The 17,570-nt window shown below is 49.1% G+C and overlaps 1 protein-coding gene across 1 annotated transcript in view; it reads left to right on the top strand.

Annotated features, from left to right (window-relative positions):
* F8 (coagulation factor VIII, procoagulant component) overlaps positions 1-15,073 on the top strand; it is a 121,282-nt gene extending 106,209 nt beyond the window's left edge. The window contains exons 23-26 of the mRNA XM_006876855.1: positions 7,354-7,498; positions 7,806-7,954; positions 8,902-9,078; positions 14,918-15,073. Of these exons, the coding sequence (XP_006876917.1) occupies positions 7,354-7,498; positions 7,806-7,954; positions 8,902-9,078; positions 14,918-15,073 (627 nt within the window). The remainder of the gene's footprint in view (positions 1-7,353; positions 7,499-7,805; positions 7,955-8,901; positions 9,079-14,917) is intronic.
* The last annotated feature ends 2,497 nt before the right edge of the window (positions 15,074-17,570 follow it).

The following is a 17,570-nucleotide window of genomic DNA, read 5'->3' as shown; positions in this document are numbered from 1 at the left end:
CCCGGCAGGGTGGGGGACACGTCGGCTCCCGGCGGCGGCGGCGGCGGCCGCCTGCAGCGGCTCCCCGTAGGCGGCGGGGCAGACCAGGCGCTGGCGCGCGTCGCGTTCCTGCCGCAGGAAGAGACGCGCGGCCTCGGTGAGCGCCAGCGCCTCGCCGGGCCCGTGGAAGAGCGCCTGCTGGCAGCGCGCCACCGCCAGCTGGCACCAGGCCGCGTAGGGCAGGCACTCCTGAGCGCGCAGCTCGCGGCCCAGCTGCCCGAACTGCTCTCCGGCCTCGGCCACGTTCGGCTTCCGCAGGAAGCGCTTCTTCAGCTTGTTGGACACCAGCCGGTACCGGGCCAGGAAGTCCCCGGCCTCGGGCCCCGCGCCGCCGCCCCCGACCCCGGCCATGGTCGCCCGCCGCCCCCGCGCTTCCGGGTGGGCTCGCCTGTCGCCGGCCCAGGCACCGGCCGTAATGGCGGCCACGGCCGGCGTGCCTTGCGTCACACGCTGTGATGGCCTTCTAGGGTGCGCCTGCTGGGCTCCGCCCTGTTGCCGTGGTGACAGCCAGCCGTTCGGAGGCGGGGCCTGGCCGGACGCCCTCTGCTGCCGCTGCGGTTACGCAATGACGTAGAAAGCTGGTTGACTCCTGCCCCCAGGGTTGCTGTAAACCCTTTGTGGTTCTTAGGTGCTCTCCAGCCGGTTCTGACCCATAGCGACTCTGTATAGGGTTGCCGAGGAGTGGCTGGTGAGCTTTGAACCGCCGACCTTGCGGTTCAAGCCGACTGTGCAGTCCAGCTCATGAACCCACAGCACACACACACACACACACACACACACACACACACACACACACGTTTAGGCGTGTCAAAATGACCTTCTGGGGATCCTACAGGACTCATGTTCCATTTTCCTCATGCCTTTCTTTACTGTTCCTCCCAGGACTCTGCAGTATTGCCTCTGCCCCCGTCCACCCCCCATGACTGCCTGGTCGCCCTGTCCCTGTGGCCTGAAGGCCTGCTCCCTCGGGGCGCAAGAAACCCTTGGGGGGCCTGACACCCCCTCAAAGGCCACTGAGAGGGGCCAGGGAAGGCCGCCCCTCCCTGTGGGAAGCGCCCCCAGCCCTCTCTCTCCTCGGGGTTTCTCCTGCTCCCCTCGCTGGCTTGCTTGTTTGTCCTCAAGGCCCGGGCCCAGCCCATAGTGACCACACGGGAGCAGGTTGTCTGGAAATGCGGCTGTATTGTGACAGAATGGAGCCTGCCCGAGGTCAAAGCGAGGGCAGGCGGCCGGAGCGGGGCTGGGGAAGGGGCGCCCAGGCTGCTGCGGGCTGGAGGCCGTGGGTGCACCTGGCGCTGCCCGCCTGGGTCCCCGGGGCCCTCACCAGAGTTCCGGGGCCACCTGGGAAAGGGTGGTGGTCACAAAATAGCCTTGGAGAAGAGCGTTATAGTGCGCTACCAGGCCCACCAGTCCGGGGTTGATGAGCCTCCGGCCGCTGTACAGGACCGGGACCACCAGGGACTCGGGGATGGCTGTCAGGAAACTCAGGACCTGCTGGTAGCCACCATCCTCCTCGATGAGCACGTGCTCCACCATGATCACAGGGAAGGTCACCTGGGCTAGGGCGATGCCGGCCCGCCTCTGGTGGTGGCGGCGGTGGTGGCGGCGGTGACGACGACAACGACGACGGGATGCGCCTCCACGAAGACCACGACGCCGCCTGTTCCCCGCAAGACCGTTCCCCTCCCTGGGGCTCCTCCTGGCTGAGGCCTCTTGGGCTGCCGTGGCTGCTGCCGCTGGGACTCCTACCACCGACGACTCCAAGGACGCCATGGGCCCCTCACTAAGGTTGCTAAGACACGTGATGACGGCGTGGTTCCCCACCCCCACCCCCAGCCTCTGTGCCTGCCCACCGGCCCCTCATTGGTCCGAAGGCAGCCTGCGTGATCCAGGGTATGTGCCTCTGTGTCACACCTCCCAGGCCTCCGACTGGGTCCGGATAGGTCACCCCATCAGCTCGGAGCCGCCCTCGGGGGCCACTTGCTCTCTGACTTGAGCGCTGGGCGAGACCGTGTCTGGCGCCGGCCCGAGCTTTCCCTGTAGCCGCCAGCGCCACGTTTTCACGCCTTGGCCACCCCGAATGAATCGGCGGCAGAAGGCTCCCCGCCTTCCTCCGTGCTGGCTGCTTTCCTTTTCATGGCTGCACAACAGCCTGCCCGAGGGAGAAAGCACGACACTGCACTGCAAGGTCGGCGGTTCAAACCCACCAGCCGCTCCTCGGAAACCCCATGCAGGATCGGTCGCTAGGTGTCAAACTGACTTGAAGGCACACACACTTGTTAGGTCTTATGTGTGGCGGTTTAATGTTTTCACTTTTTGAGGACTCGCCAGACTTTTCCACAGCAGCTGCACGGGCAGTCCTTCCTAACCCTTTTGAATGGTTCTGTGCCGTGGAGTCGGTTCCGACCCATAGCAACCCTGTACAGGGTTTCCGAGGCTGCAAATCTTTACGGGAGCAGAAAGCCTCATCTTTTTCCCGAGGAACAGCTGACCTTGAGGTTAGCAGCCCGACTCGTAACCACTACGCTACCAGAGCTCCATCAGAAACCCTGTAACAGGGTTAGTATGAGTTCGAATGGATTTTGGTTATTTGGTGTTTTTGTTTTACTTGTTGTTAAGTGCCGTCGAATCAGTTCCGACCCATAGCGACCCTGAACAGGGTTTCCGAGGCTGTAAATCTTTACGGGAGCAGAAAGCCTCATCTTTCTCCTGCAGAGCAGCTGGCAGTTTCGAACTGCTGACCTTCCGGTTCACAGCCCGATTCGTAACCACTACGCTGCTACCAGAGCTCTTTTTTTTTTTTTTAATAGTCACCACTAAATCAGTATCTTCAATCGCTGAACGGGTGTCGTGGGCACATGTTACTTAACCAGAATTCTAAGAAGGCTTCCGGTAAGAAGTGACTTGAATGGAGAAAAGCAAGTTAGGCTAAAGAGAACGAGAGGACAGATAGATGCAAGGTAGAGGGAACACATATGCACAAGGGCTGTGGGCCAAGGGAAGTGCGCGAGGGAGAAACAGAAATCCTGAGCAGCTGTAACAGAGCACGACCATAGCATAGGGCTTCGGAGGAGCAGCTGATGAGCTTGAACCACCGACCTTCGCTTTCAAACCGACTTTGCAGTCCAGCGCCTTAACCCACAGCGCCACACGAGGATGCCTAGTGAGTTGGAATCACCCAGTTTTTGATTAGCAGCCAAGCAGTTTAACCACTGTGCCCCAAAGGCTTATTTTTTGGCCCAGGAAGCGCTTGAATACAAAAGTGTTGGTTTGAACTTGCTGCATGATCTCTCTCAGCTGATGGAAAGGGCGATGGTTCATAGAAACTGCTTAGTAGCGCAGCTCTCCTTCCCTAGACTTGTATTGATTTCCTGATCACTTAGACTAACAGGGCTTCTAGTTAGTTATTGTTTAGAGTGAAAAAAATATAAGAATCATTATTTGGCCAGTTTTGTGTTCCCACAAATACAATGGCTTTAAAACAACACAAATGCTGGAGTCCTGGTGTGGTGCTGTGGGTTAAGACACTAGACTACAAAGTCGATTTGAACAGCAAGGCCAGAGGTTCAAGCTCACCAGTCACTCCTTGGAAACCCCAAACAAGAACTGACTCGACGTTACCTAACAACAACAACATAGGTGTCCTGGTGTGGCACTGTAGGATAAGCAAGCACTTGACAATAATGTCAGTGTGAATTGCAAGGTTGGCAGTTCAAACTCACCGGCCTCTGAAACCCTATACAGGCTCGCTTTGAGCTGGAAACGACTCATTGGCACCTAACAATGACATAGCTCTGAAAAGGAGTCGTAGGGGCATATTGAGTTAGGCGTCAGGCTGGTAAGCACAAGGCCAGCCGTCCAAATCCACCAGCCATTCCATGGGATAAAGCTGAGCTTTCTGCTCCCCAAAAGATTGCCCGAATATGGTAGTGTCTAGCAGTTGTGTGTAGAGTTCAGTCTGGTGTCCTAGAGATGAAGTGTGCCCGTGCAGAGTCGCCTTTGATAGACGTAGAGAGTCAGGATGACACCTTGATTTCTCTTTTTTTGGAGAGACAGGACTATGGTTTGGGAATTCAGCTGCTAACTGTGGCCTCTGTCAGTGGAGGGACGCTTCAGTCCACCTCAGGGACTAAGTGCCCACCCACCTGGTAGATCAGAAACATTTGCCGCTCTGCTTTTGTTGTTAAGTGTTGAGTCCACTCTGACCCATAACGACCCAGTATAAGGTATCCAAGGAGCAGCTGGTGAGCTTGAACCACTGACCTTGCAGTTCAAACGGCGTTGCAGTCCGGGGCATCAGCCCACAGCACCACACCAGCACTCCCGTCGCCCTGCGGCTGTTGTTGTTGTTGTTAGGTGCCATCGAGTCGGTACCGTATGCACAACAGAACGAACCACTGCCCGGTCCTGGGCCAACCTCACAATTGTTGCCACGCTTGAGCCCACATCGATGCTGCCACTGGGCCAGTCCATCTCGCTGGGTGGGGGTCTTCCTCTTTTTCTCTGTCCCTCCTCCTTACCAAACATGATATCCTTCTAGGGGGTGTTAAAAAGTTGTGAGTAGTTCTTTGTTGCGTGGTGGGAACCAGATGTGTTCTGTGCGAGCTTCCCAGTGAGCAGGTGGGACCGGAGCTTGCAGCTCCTCATTTCCCCAGAGCCATGATGACCTGTCATGAGCCAACGTCCACAGTTACTGCCATGGCTCATTTCTTGTGTGTTTGTGTCTCTGTGTGTGCACATGCTGTATGGTTGACATACTATCCGCTGTTGCCATCCCGTTCTTAACACGCGAAGATACGGATTAACAAACGGTCTGTTACGGACCATATTGCTGTCTCTGGTTATGGAGTTTCTGCTTACAGATGCCACAACATGTTTGTGTATTGAAGCCTGTCTTTAATACGAAGCTTTAGGTCTGACTTGTTGTTGGTAAGTGCCATCGAGTCGGTACCAATTCATAGTGACCCTGTGCACAGCAGAACGAACCACTGCCCGGTCCGGGGCCAGCCTCACAATTGTTGCCACGCTTGAGCCCATCGATGCTGCCACTTTGCCTTGTTGTTGTTGTTGTTAAGTGCCGTCGAGTCGGTTCCGACCCATAGCGACCCTGTACAAGGTTCCCGAGGGTGTAAATCTTTACGGGAGTAGAAAGCCTCATCTTTCTCCCGCGGAGCGGCTGGTAGTTTCGAACTGCTAACCTTAAGGTTCGCAGCCCGATTCATAACCACTCTGCTACCAGAGCTCCTTAGAACCTTTTAATACTTTACACTGATGGAGCGTTCCTCCTGATTTTTTTTTTTTTTTAACTTTATCATTCTGACAGCATGCACAGGTGTCTTAAGGGTTTTTCCATAGAAACCGGATTACACGTTGGGCTGCTGCTAACCACAAGGTCAGAGGTTCAAGCCTACCAGCTGCTCTGCGGGATAAAGAGGAGGCTTTCTGCTCCCATAAAGATTTATAGTCTCGGAAACCCTATGAGTCTCAGAAACTGACTATGAGTTGGAACCGACTTGACAGCACTCAGCCACCACCTACATAGTTCTGAAGGTCACTGGGCTCAAATCAAGGTGTTGGCACAACTGCATTCTTCCTGGAGGCTCTAGGTAGCATTTACAGCAGGTCCAGCTCCCCAGCTGCTCCTTGGAAACCCTATGCAGGGTTGCTATGGGTCGGGATTGACTCGACAGCACTTAACAACAAGAGCTTCCTGGCCTCTTCCTCCACGATACCAACGACTGTCAAGACAATGTAGGACCGGGCAGTGTGTCGTTCTGTTATACATCAGGTCACTAGGAGTCAAAGACAATCCCATAACAACTAACAACATCTTTATATTATTACTATCTAATCACATCTCTTGCATGGGTCATGTCTAAGGGGAAATTTCCCAATATCACAAATGATGGTAATTCACATATGTTAGTAATTCTATCTTAATCCAAAATGAACATAGGTTTACCAAAGAATGCTGTGAATTTTGGTATCGCTTGTTTCAGAACGACGCTATAAAATTACTATTTTCTATTCCAGGAGGAGGTCTTGGTGTGTCACTGTAGGACAACCGCTAGGCTGACACTGCAGACCCACCAACTGCTCCTGAGAAACCCTATAGAGGGTTAGGGTTAGGGTGGTTAGGGTTAGGGTTAGGGGTTAGGGTTAGGGTGGTTAGGGTTAGGGGTTAGAATTAGGGTGGTTAGGGTTAGGGTTGCTATGAGTTGGAACCTACTCGACACTTAACCATCACCACCACAACTTTCCATTGGAAGAAAGACTTGTTACATGGCAAGACCCTTTTTTTGGTTAGTTCCCATAATGCCAAGACTGTGATGTGGGATCATAGAAGAGACTTAGAATAATGCCTATTTTAGCACACTCAAACAGGTGTCCCATTAGTCATGTGACTTTCAGCTTTGTGTGTATGATGCTGTTGTTGTGACGTGCCTGCTGTTGAGTTGGTTCCAACTCATCGTGACACTGTCTTTGGTTTCCGAGGAGTGAGTGGTGAGTGTAAAGTGCTGCCTTGCAGTCCAGTGCTTATCTTACAACGCCACACTAGGATTTCTGAATTGGCCTTACATCCATATTTCTCAAACGTGTTTCCTTTCCCTGGAATATATCATAAACTTTTCTCCAAACATGGCAAAGCCCTAAAACCCACATGTTACTTACTAACATGTGGTTCATGAATTCATATGCAAGGAATTATTACTCCATGTCCCCAGAGTTCATATATACATGTGTATCAGTGCACACACACACACATGCTTCCCAAGCTTAGCAGATCCGGGGAGCTTGTGCATGTTGCAGTTCTGTGCTGTGCATCTGGAATGGCGATGCTGATCTTCCGACTACACAGGAGGAGCAAACCCCCAACCAGCTTCCCAACGTGAGTCTCTTCTAGGAGCCCAAAATAGAAAACTAGTTCACCTGCCCCAGACCGAATCCACATTGTTCTACTCGTTTTGGTGGGGTGGCGCTGTAGCATCAGCACTGGACTGTGAACCACAAGGTTGGCAGTTCAAACCCACCAGCTGCTCCTCGGAAACCCTATACAGTGTCACTCTGAGTTGGAACCAGCTCCATGACGCTTAACAACCATATCATACTTAGACCATAAGGTCAGCAGTTCAGGTTTATCAGTCGCTCCTCGGAAACCCTACGCAGGGTCGCTATGAGTCTGAACCAACTTGACGGCACTTAACAACAACGATATCATTCTAGCCAGAATGGTTTGGTTTGGGTGTTAGATGTTGTTGAGAAATGTACAAAGTATGTTGTTACTTTTCGTGTATTTGACCTAACCTCTCCCTACAGGTCTTCTTTGGTAATGTGGATTCTTCCGGGATAAAGCACAATATTTTCAACCCTCCCATCATTGCTCAGTACATCCGTTTGCACCCAACACATCATAGCGTCCGCAGCACCCTTCGCATGGAGTTGGTAGGCTGTGATTTAAACAGTAAGTGCCAAGCCATCCCATATCCCCGCCGTTGGTGAGGTCCCCAACTGTCTCAGTTGGCCCCGGACTGAGGAGTTTCCCAGGAAGAGGAAATATCAGTGCTCGAACCAGGAACTTTCTGGGTCACCCTAACCATGAGATGCCCAGGGACAGCCCCTTCCCACACTACTATTGATAAGCAGATCAAAGTCAAAGATAAGAGAAGTGACAATGCCCACGATGAAGTCACTATGATGGGGACAGGAGCCCTCGAGGCCAGCGAGGCTGCGTTCTGTCTTTGTGATGGCTCTCTCCTCCGTTCTTTGAGGTTGTAGCATGCCGCTGGGGATACAGAGTAAAGCAATAGCAGATACACAGATTTCCGCCTCCTCCTACTTCACCAATATGTTTTCCACCTGGTCTCCGTCACAAGCCCGACTTCACCTGCAGGGGAGGACCAATGCCTGGAGACCACAGGTAAGATTGCTATCTCACTGACCCAGAGCAGGGAGCAGTTGTTGAAGAGTGTAGGGAAAGCCCTTGACTGGATTTTCAAAGACATTTCTGTCAACTTGTTCCCAGAGGGCAGAAAGTCCTACATGCGTTTATTAAATGCCTGCTGGGGGAAAGGAGCCCGAATCAAACCTCTTGGAAGGAGACTCTGTATACCCAGTACTGAGCTAAGACCTGTCAAAACATTGCAGTTGCTTCAGGCCAGTTCTGTGGAGAGAAATCTACAGTCCGCTTTCTTTCCTGGTTTCTCAGTCCCACATAGAAAAGGGTCACCATGATGAGCGGTGCATCGGGCACAGATCTTTACCAGAACTACTCAGTCACTCAGCGACATTTTGAGACGCACAGAGCCAACGGCTCTGCTTCTCCAGGGAATACAGTTTTGCTGGATAGATTATGAATTACTGTGAGGGGGCTTCGCAAAGCTCATGGAGACATTCCATTACCTTTTCATTCTACTTTTCCATGAACTTTTTAAAGCCTATTGGTGTGTGGCTTATATATTTATTCAGCAGATGTTTAGTGGGTGCCTATCAAGTGGCCCAAGGAGCTCTGGTAGCGGAGTGTTTACGAATTGGGCTGCAAATCGCAAGGACAGCAGTTCGAAAGTACCAGCTGCTCCGCGGGAGAAAGATGAGGCTTTCTGCTCCCGTAAAAATCTATAGCCTTGGAAACCCTGAACTGGGTCACTAGGAGTCGGAACCGACTTCACGGCACACAACAACAATAACATCAAGTGGCCGACCCTGGAAATACAGAGATGATTAAGGCCAAACTCCTATCCTCAAGTTGCTTCCAATTTACTAGTGGAGACTGACAAATAAACAGGCCACTAAAACGCAGGCTCGGAAGGGATTTGGGGTCAGCAAATGGTGACCAATAGGATGCAAATCCAACATTCATTTTTTCAGGTGAATAATGCAAAAGAGTGGCTTCAAGTGGACTTCCAGCATACCTTGAAAGTCACAGGAATAACCACCCAGGGGGCCAAATCTCTGCTTACCAGCATGTATGTAAAGGAGTTCCTAATCTCTAGCAGTCAAGATGGGCATCACTGGACCGTCTTTCGTCAGAATGACAAAGTCAAGGTATGCTGATCCCACAGGAGAAGCGTCAACGTTTTCCTACAGGTTCATATCTAGCAACATAACAGAAGTGATATTGGACCAAACTTTCAGGGTAGCGTTTGCTGAGTGCGTGTGCTAACACAAAACTGTGAGAGGCCTTCTGGGAGGACTCAGAGACTCTAAGCAAGAAGGCATCACTCCAGGAAAAGGGTGGATAGAGCAGGGCCATTCCATTGATAGCATGGATGCTGGTAAGAATCAGAGGGGTGAAGAGTGAGAGTTATTGCCAGATGCTCGGTGATGCCTGTATCCTGATCAGCAGTGTAGATTTCCAAGCAGCACTGACGTTTAAGTCTTGTGACGCACACAGCCTTCAGTCTAGATCGGGGCTTGCTGGCATGGCAGGTGGCTTTAAGGAACGGAAATGTATGTCCTCCGAGTTACCAAAATCAGGGCACCAGCTCTAGGGGAAGGTTAGGGTTAGGGTTAGGCTAATGGTTTCACCTGCTTCCTTCTTCAGATGGTTAAATCTACCCCATCTGTGTGTGTCTGTGTTTCCTCGGTTCTTTTCCTAAGACATCACTCAGAAGGGATTAGTTTTAGGACCCACCCTACTTCCAATGAGGTATGAGCTCATTAACAAAACAAAAGAACTTCCTTATTTCTAAACAGGGCCATATTTTCAGTTGCAGTAGTTAGCTATAGCAGCTGGGAAGGCCAACAAATTGTGCTTATTAGAAACCATGACATAAAACCGGGAGATTCCTAGGAATAATAGCTCATCTCTTTTGATGTTGTTATTCTTAGCAGGTGTGGTGTTGTCAGATTAGCAATCAGCATTGTACACGAGAACCACAAGGTTGGCAGTTCAAACCCACCAGCTGCTCCTTGGAAACCCTTTACAGAGTCTCTATGAGTCGTAACCAACTCGACGTACTTAACAACAAAGGAACACTGATAATGTTGTTGTTGTTGTTGTCAGGTGCCATCGAGTCGGAACCGACTCATAGCGACCCCATGCACAGCAGAACGAAACAATGTTCGATCCTGGGCCAACCTCACTACCGCTGCCACACTTGAGTCCATCAATGATGCCACCTGGCTGATCCATCTCGTTGGGGGTCTTCCTCTTTTTCTCTGACCCTCCACCCTACCCAGCATGACATCCCTCTCCAGCGATAATAGCTGATAATATCAGGAACACTGATAATAGCTTTTAAAATATTATTATTTTGATGAAAATATACACAGTGAAACATACACCAATTCCACACTTTCTACATGTACAATCCCGTGACATTGACTACATTCTTCAAGGTGTGCCACCGTTGTCACTGTCTGCTTCCAAATGATTCCATCAGCATAGCATAAGCTTCTCCCTAAGTGGGCTCAGCTAAACTTTCCAGTTGGTGTTGCCACTTGGAGCCCATACACAGAATTCTTTAACAAAGTAACCTGCTTGAGACAGACATGTTTTGCTAGCTAAACTAAAGTATTGTCTGTCTTTTAGAAGATTTCAGGGAATATTTTTAATTGAAAGTTTGAAGATTATTTTAGGGCAATAGATAGTTTCAGGGGTTCATCCAGCCGGCATGACTCCAGAGCATCTGGAGTCTATTAAAGTTGGAAATTGTCTTCCAAAATTTCCCCCCTTTTGATCGGGATTCTTCTGTAGAATCTTTGCTCAAAATGGTTAGTAATGGTAGCCCGGCAGCATTCACTTGTTCGGGTCTTAATGACAAGTAGGCACTTGTTCATAAAGACTATTAGACACACATCCCAGTCTCTCCTCTGATTCCAGAGTCTTTTTCTTCCTGTTGGACCTTGGATGGTCACTCCCCAATGAACTAGGAGGTAGAGCAGAACCACTGAAATCAACATCCCAAGAAACCGTGACCCTATACATCCAAACCAAGAAAGCAAATCCCATGAGGTGTTTGGTTGGACACGTTTGCCAAGTCAGCTTTTTCAGGTGTACAACCTATTGGTGTCAATCACATGAATCATGTTGTACAACCATTGCCCTAAGTTGAGCCCAAATTTCCCATCAGCTCTGGTAGCGTAGTGGTTACGAATCGGGCTGCTAATCTCACGGTCAGCAGTTCGAAACTACCAGCTGTTCCGCGGGAGAAAGATGAGGCTTTCTGCTCCTGTAAAGATTTACAGCCTCGGAAAGCCTGTACAGGGTCGCTGTGAGTCGGAACCGACTCCACGGTACTTAACAACAACAACCACAACTATACAGAAGGAATAACTCTTGTTTGGTCTCTTCTTTGTCCTCATGCATTCATCATGGCGTGACTTCATCCAACCTCTCTAGATCAGCATCTTGCTGTTTGCTCTCTGCTGTCTCAGCTCCCAATCCTCACACAGCACATCTCTTCTCACATCAGTCTGCCCCTTTCACCAGACTCATTCTTCCAGACTCAGATAGACGGTATTTTCCCTCAAGACTGAATTTAAAAACTTCTGCTTCTGGAAGTTAGGTAGACCAGATTTTAGACATTCAATATTCTGAAGGGAAATTTCGTTTAAAAAGGTTATCTCTTACAGGACATGCTTCTTAATTCTGCATTCGAATGAAAACAGGGAAATCTCCCACCTGTCTGCCACCAACAGTAAAAACCAAACATGGAAGCTGATGAGCTGAAATCACAGTAGGCAGGGAAATACCTACGGTAGTATTGTTATTGGGAGACTAAACCTAGAAAGAATGCCAAGCTGACTGAATCCAAGACTTCTGCATTAAGTCAGAAATGCCAGAAGGGAGCTCAGGGGCCGCAGATTAGTAGGGTACTCTGGCATCGGAAGGCATTCTCAAATCCGCTCACCAGGGTTTCCACGTGTTAGTGCCAAACAAATAGAAGACCATCAGCATAGATCAGCAAACATGCAAGATCATAAACCATCTCAGGGACAAATGAGAAGAACGAGGCAATGCAGATTGTGGACCTGAAGTACATCAAACATTGACATGATCAGATCTGTAATGGGTGCCATGGTGTTCAGGGTTTCGGAGGTTGTCAGTGTCTTTGGGAGCAGAAAGCCTCATCTTTCTCAAGAGGAGTGACTAGTAGATTACCCAAAATTAGACATTAAAAAATATATATATAAGTTTTAGGAATGAAAAAGATAACTGTTGAAGTCTAAAAATCAAAGACTGATTTAAGTAGCAGATTAGGCAGGAGTGGGGAACCTTTTTTCTGCCAAAATTTATGACATTGTTCATAGCCGGTACAACATTCTCAACTTAAAAATTAGCCTGCTGTATCTGATGAAACTTTTAATTAACTCACCCCTAATGCAATGTGCTATGGGTTAATGTGCTGGACTGTAAATTTGGTTTAAACCGTAAGGTCGGTGGTTCAAGCTCACCAATAGCTCCTAGAAAACCCTATATGGGGTCATTGTGGGGCGGAACCGATTCAAAGGCACTTAACAACAACAATGCGATGGCTGGGAGTCCTGGTGTGACACTGTAGTGGACTGCTACTCACAAGGTTGGCAGTTCAAACCCACCAGCCGCTCCTCGGAAATCCTGTACAGGGTCCCTATGAGTCAGTAGTTCGAAACTACCAGCTGTTCCGCGGGAGAAAGATGAGGCTTTTTGCTCCTGTAAAGATTTACAGCCTCGGAAACCCTGTACAGGGTCGCTATGAGTCGGAACGGACTTCACGGCACACAACAACAACAACATACGGCCTGCAGGCCAGAAGTTCCCCATCCCCTGCTGTTTAGTGTTTCCGAGGAGCAGCTGCTTGGTTTGAACTACAGAACTTGTGGTTGAAACCAAAGAGAATCACAAAATCACAAGAAACACACAAAAACCTCTCTTCCTGCTCATCTTTGAAAGGAAATGCATTTCACCTTATCAACAGTAGAGGGTGCTCCTGGGTAAGAAACTTAGCAAGCGCCAGAACCACTTCCATACCTGCCTACAATGTTTGTGATTAGACCAAGAAAATCTAAGAACGTTTCCAAGGCAATCTAACAGTTTCACTCGGAATCCATACTCAAGAGAAATGAAAACACATGCCCACACAATGCGCCCACAAAAATAGGTGCATCATCGTTCATGACAGTGAAAAACTGGAAGTAACCTAAATGTCTACCAACAGATGAACGGATAAATAAAATGTGTGATAGTCATACATATGCCTGCAAGGTCGTTTAAAGTTGCAAGGTTGGTGGTTCAAACTCACCATCTGCTCCCATTCAACAGCATTTAACAATAGCAACAGAAAGAGAAAAGTTCTAATACAATCCATGATTGATGAATGTTGAAAACAATCATTAAAGGACAAATATTATGTGAGTCCACTTGTATGAAATAGCTAGACTAGGCAAGTGTATGCAGACCTAAGTTTTTAGTGATTATGGAGGCAGGGAGGGTTAGGGTTAGGCTCTCATTGCTCTCGTTATGGTGGATGGGAAATGTGGGAGGTAGATAATGATGTTTCTGTACAGCGTGGTGTATATAATTGTTGTTGCTACGTGCTGTTGAGTCAGTTCCGACCCATAGCAACCCTGTATAAGGTTTCCAAGGAACAGTTGTTGAGCTTGAAACACAGACCTTGTTGCAGTCCAGAGCATGAACCCAGGGCACCGTGTCAGGACTTCATGTAATGAAATTGTACGTGAAGAATGTTGAAATGGCAAATGTTATCCTTAAGTAATCATTTAGCATGAGAAAAAAGAGGAAATTTCTAAATGAACAGAAAATGGCCAAAGAGGTCGATGGCATTTGATTCTCGATTGTTTACTCCGTCTTTCCTTATAAGCCCCTTTTGACTTTGAGCTTGGTCATTTCAGTTGCTTTGACCACTGGAACGTGAACAAACATGACAGAAATTTCAAATGCCATTGTGTGGTTTGAATCAGTCTCTTGTACCTCTGCCCTCTGACTGTCCCAGAATGAGAAGACACACAGCCCAGAGCCTCCACCTGGCAAAGGCCTCCCGCTCCCCTACAACTCTTATAACTTGAGGGGGAAGTCCCTGGGATTTTGAGGGGTTCTAAACTACAGCAAAAGTTGACTAATGCACAGATAGCATAAACACAAAGTTAGTATCAGGTGAAGACAGAAACTGGGACTCTAACCCCTTCACCCAGTGAAAATTCTACTCTCCCGCCTTAACAAAAAAGAATAAATAACGACAAGGCAGAGAAAAAGTCTGATGCAACACCCCAACCTGAATGAAACATCCAGGAAACAATCAGGGGAAATGTGTGTGTGTGCGCGCGCACGTGTGTTGAGTTACAGAAGTTGTTAAGGTGGGAGCGAGCTCTCAGCAGGAGAGACCGCATGAGGGACGAGGGCATTCCAAGCTGAGGGAACCTGTGCACTGTAGTGTGGCCTGGGGAGCGGGGACAGAGCACAGGACTCAAGCACACACACTTCTGCCTTTCCAAGACTTTTACTAATTCGTACCATTTGGTCGGACATTCAAGTGTAGGAATTTCCACAAAACCGGCAGGATTTCACAGTTGCCCTGAATTACACTCTTTGAGTATTTGCACTTTCATTCTCCCCAAGGCTCACCTAGTTCCTAGGTAAGCTCCCAAAGCCCCTAGCGTGGCAAACTGCTCGAGTCCTGGGCTCTCTGCCCACTCCCATCTGCGTACCCAGGGCCACACTACAGTAGTGTTATCATTTACTGAAGCCTGAAGCCTGCTTGTGATAGTTCCGAGAGTGTGTGGAGGAGATCTGGGGAAGTAGCTGATCTACGTTGCAGATCTACAGCATAGCTGGAGTGGGTGAGCAGGTGCTCTGAATCCTAAATGTCACATGATGGATGCATGTTGGGGGAGTGGCCAATTGAGGAAGAAAATGAAGCAATGCGATTTTCCTCTCTTTCAGGTTTTTCAGGGAAATGAAGACTCCGTCACACCTGTGGTGAATTATTTAGATCCCCCGCTACTGACCCGCTACCTTAGAATTTATCCCCAGAGCTGGCTGCACCACATCGCTCTGAGGATTGAGGTGCTGGGCTGTGAGTCACAACAGCACTACTGAGGGTAGCACCGTACCCCCTGCTGCTGCCCTCCCTCTCCCTCTGTCATCTGACCCCAAGGCCGCCCTGGGTGGAGCTCGGGGTGCTCCCCTAGCCAGTGTGCCTGGAGGACCGACGCTGTGTGGAAGAGACGCCTTCATTTTCTTCAGATGCGCTTCATACGTTTACTCTGGAAGGCTCACTTGTTGATTATCCTAGTCAAGCACCGAACATGACAGCCTCGGAGGGAGGTGGGGGGTAAAGTCCTTCCAACAAAATAAAACAAACCCAGAAACCTGTCGCCTCAATTGTCTGTCTTTCATTTCCTTCTGTCTTTTTCCACTGGAGTCCTGTTGTGGCGCTGTGGGTTAAGCACTGGACTGACTGCTAACCGCAAGGTCGGAAGTTCAAACCAACCAGCTGCTTCTTGGAAGCTGTATAGGGGGTCGCTATGAGTCAAAAGCGACTCGGTGGCACACAATAACAACATTGTTTAACCCCATGTTTTGGGAGTGCATTGGCGCATCCTTAGAGTCACAAGGGAAGTCATCTTGTCAATCTGTGAAACAGCGATCATGTAAGAAGTAGTCTACTCGAAAGTCTAGTACAATGATCTCATTTGTACAATGGAAGTCAGATGTGATAGTATGCATGAATACACACGCGACTTTCATGACAAGAAAGGACATAGATTTCATCAGATTTAGGAAAGGGTGAAAGGTCTTAAAAGAATTCACTTTAATCTCGGAAAATAGAAATAAAGGAAATTATAGGGTTGTCGTTGCCGAGTGCCACCCTATAGGGTTGTCGTTGCCGTTGGGCGCCATGGAGTCGGTTCCGACTCACTGCGACTGACTCGATGCACAACAGAATGAAAGTGCCCGGGCCCGGGTCAGCCTCACAATTGTTAACGTTTGAATCCACTGCTGCTGCCCCCGTGCCAACCCATCTTCTTGGGGGTCATGCTCTTTTTCACTGACCCTTCACTTTACCAAGCATGATGTCCTTTTCCTGGGACTGGTCACTCCTGACAACATGTCCCAAAACCGGGAGACAAAGTCTGGCCAGCCTGGCCTCCATGGAGCACTCTGGCTATGCTTCTTTCAACACAGATTGGTTTGGTTCTTCTGGCCGTCCAGGGTACTTTTAATATTCTTCTTCAACACTGTAACTCGATTGCATTGATTCTTCTCTTATCTTCCTTATTCACTGCACAAATAATCGGTTGTTGTTAAGTGCCATAGAGTCGGTTCTGACTCATAGTGACCCTGTGTAGGGTTTCCAAGGAGCAGCTGGTGGCGTTTGAGCTGCCGACCATGTGCTTCACACTGTAATGCTGTAAGTAAGTAGTGTCGTTGTTGTTTTAAGTGCTATCGAGTCGGTTCTGACCCATAGTGACCCTGTATAGGGTTTCCAAGGAGAGGCTGGTGAACTTGGACGGCCGACCTTGCGGTTCAAATCAACTTTGCAGTGCAGTACATTAACCCCGGAGTCCTGGTGTGGCGCTGTGGGTTAATGCGCCAGACTGTAAAGTCATTTGAACTGCAAGGCCGGCAGTTCAAGCTCACCAGCTGCTTCTCGGAAACCCTATCCAGGGTCACTATGGGTCAGAACTGACTCGACGGCACTTAACAACAACAACAACATTAACCCACAGCACCACACCAGGACCTTAAAATAAAGTTGGGAACCTTAAAATAAAATGACAATGTCCTCTTGAAATTTGTGAAAAATCATGATCATAATAGACTTCTAAAAGGAGAGATTTTTAATATTCCTGGAAAAACTGAGCTAAATCCATGCTTATCTGGGTTAGGAGATCCAACTACTGGCATGATCATAGTGCTCAATCCTGTTCGGATGTTCTGTTGAAAGAACACGCCAGACACGTCGTATGGGAAGTCGCGTACACGCAGTGACAGAAGCACTCCAGTCAGTCTGCCACAGCCACCACACAAGTAAGTCTCCTTCATTCTAGACACACAATCTAGCCCTGCTTGATAAACGGGCTGTTGCTGTGTACCATGGAGCTGGTTCCAGTGCATAGCGGCCCTACGTAGGGTTTCTGGGGCTGTAAATCTTTATGGGGTCAGCCTCATCTTCCTCCGAGGAGTGGCTGGTGGTCAGCAGCCTAATGCATAACTGCCCATAAAGGGAGTAGAAGCAAAGATAAACCATAGCAGTGGTGGAGGAATTCTCCAACGTCTGCAACACAGGGCCAATTGAGAAAAACAGTTCCTGGTATCGAGGAAGATTTCTTCCGATCTCAGAAAAGGCAAGAGAAATACTAGAGGATTTCCTAATAAGCAGGCTTGATCCTTACTTGACCTCTCAAGTGATGACGGTGCGAATCATGTCCAGTCCTCTGAGGTTCACCTACAGACTCAATCAATCAATCACTGGGTTTGATTTATGGCTCAGCAGAGACGTGAACTCCCAACGTTGATATGGTTTTATTTCCAGTAAGAGGTTAAACACACGTCTAATTTAACTCTATACATATCTCTTTCAGATGCTCTT

This window comes from Chrysochloris asiatica, unplaced genomic scaffold, assembly GCF_000296735.1.
Source record: "Chrysochloris asiatica unplaced genomic scaffold, ChrAsi1.0 scaffold00419, whole genome shotgun sequence".
NCBI classification, from domain to species: domain Eukaryota; kingdom Metazoa; phylum Chordata; class Mammalia; order Afrosoricida; family Chrysochloridae; genus Chrysochloris; species Chrysochloris asiatica.
Note: the sequence above shows the minus strand (reverse complement) of the source record. Positions and strands in the feature narration are given on the sequence as shown.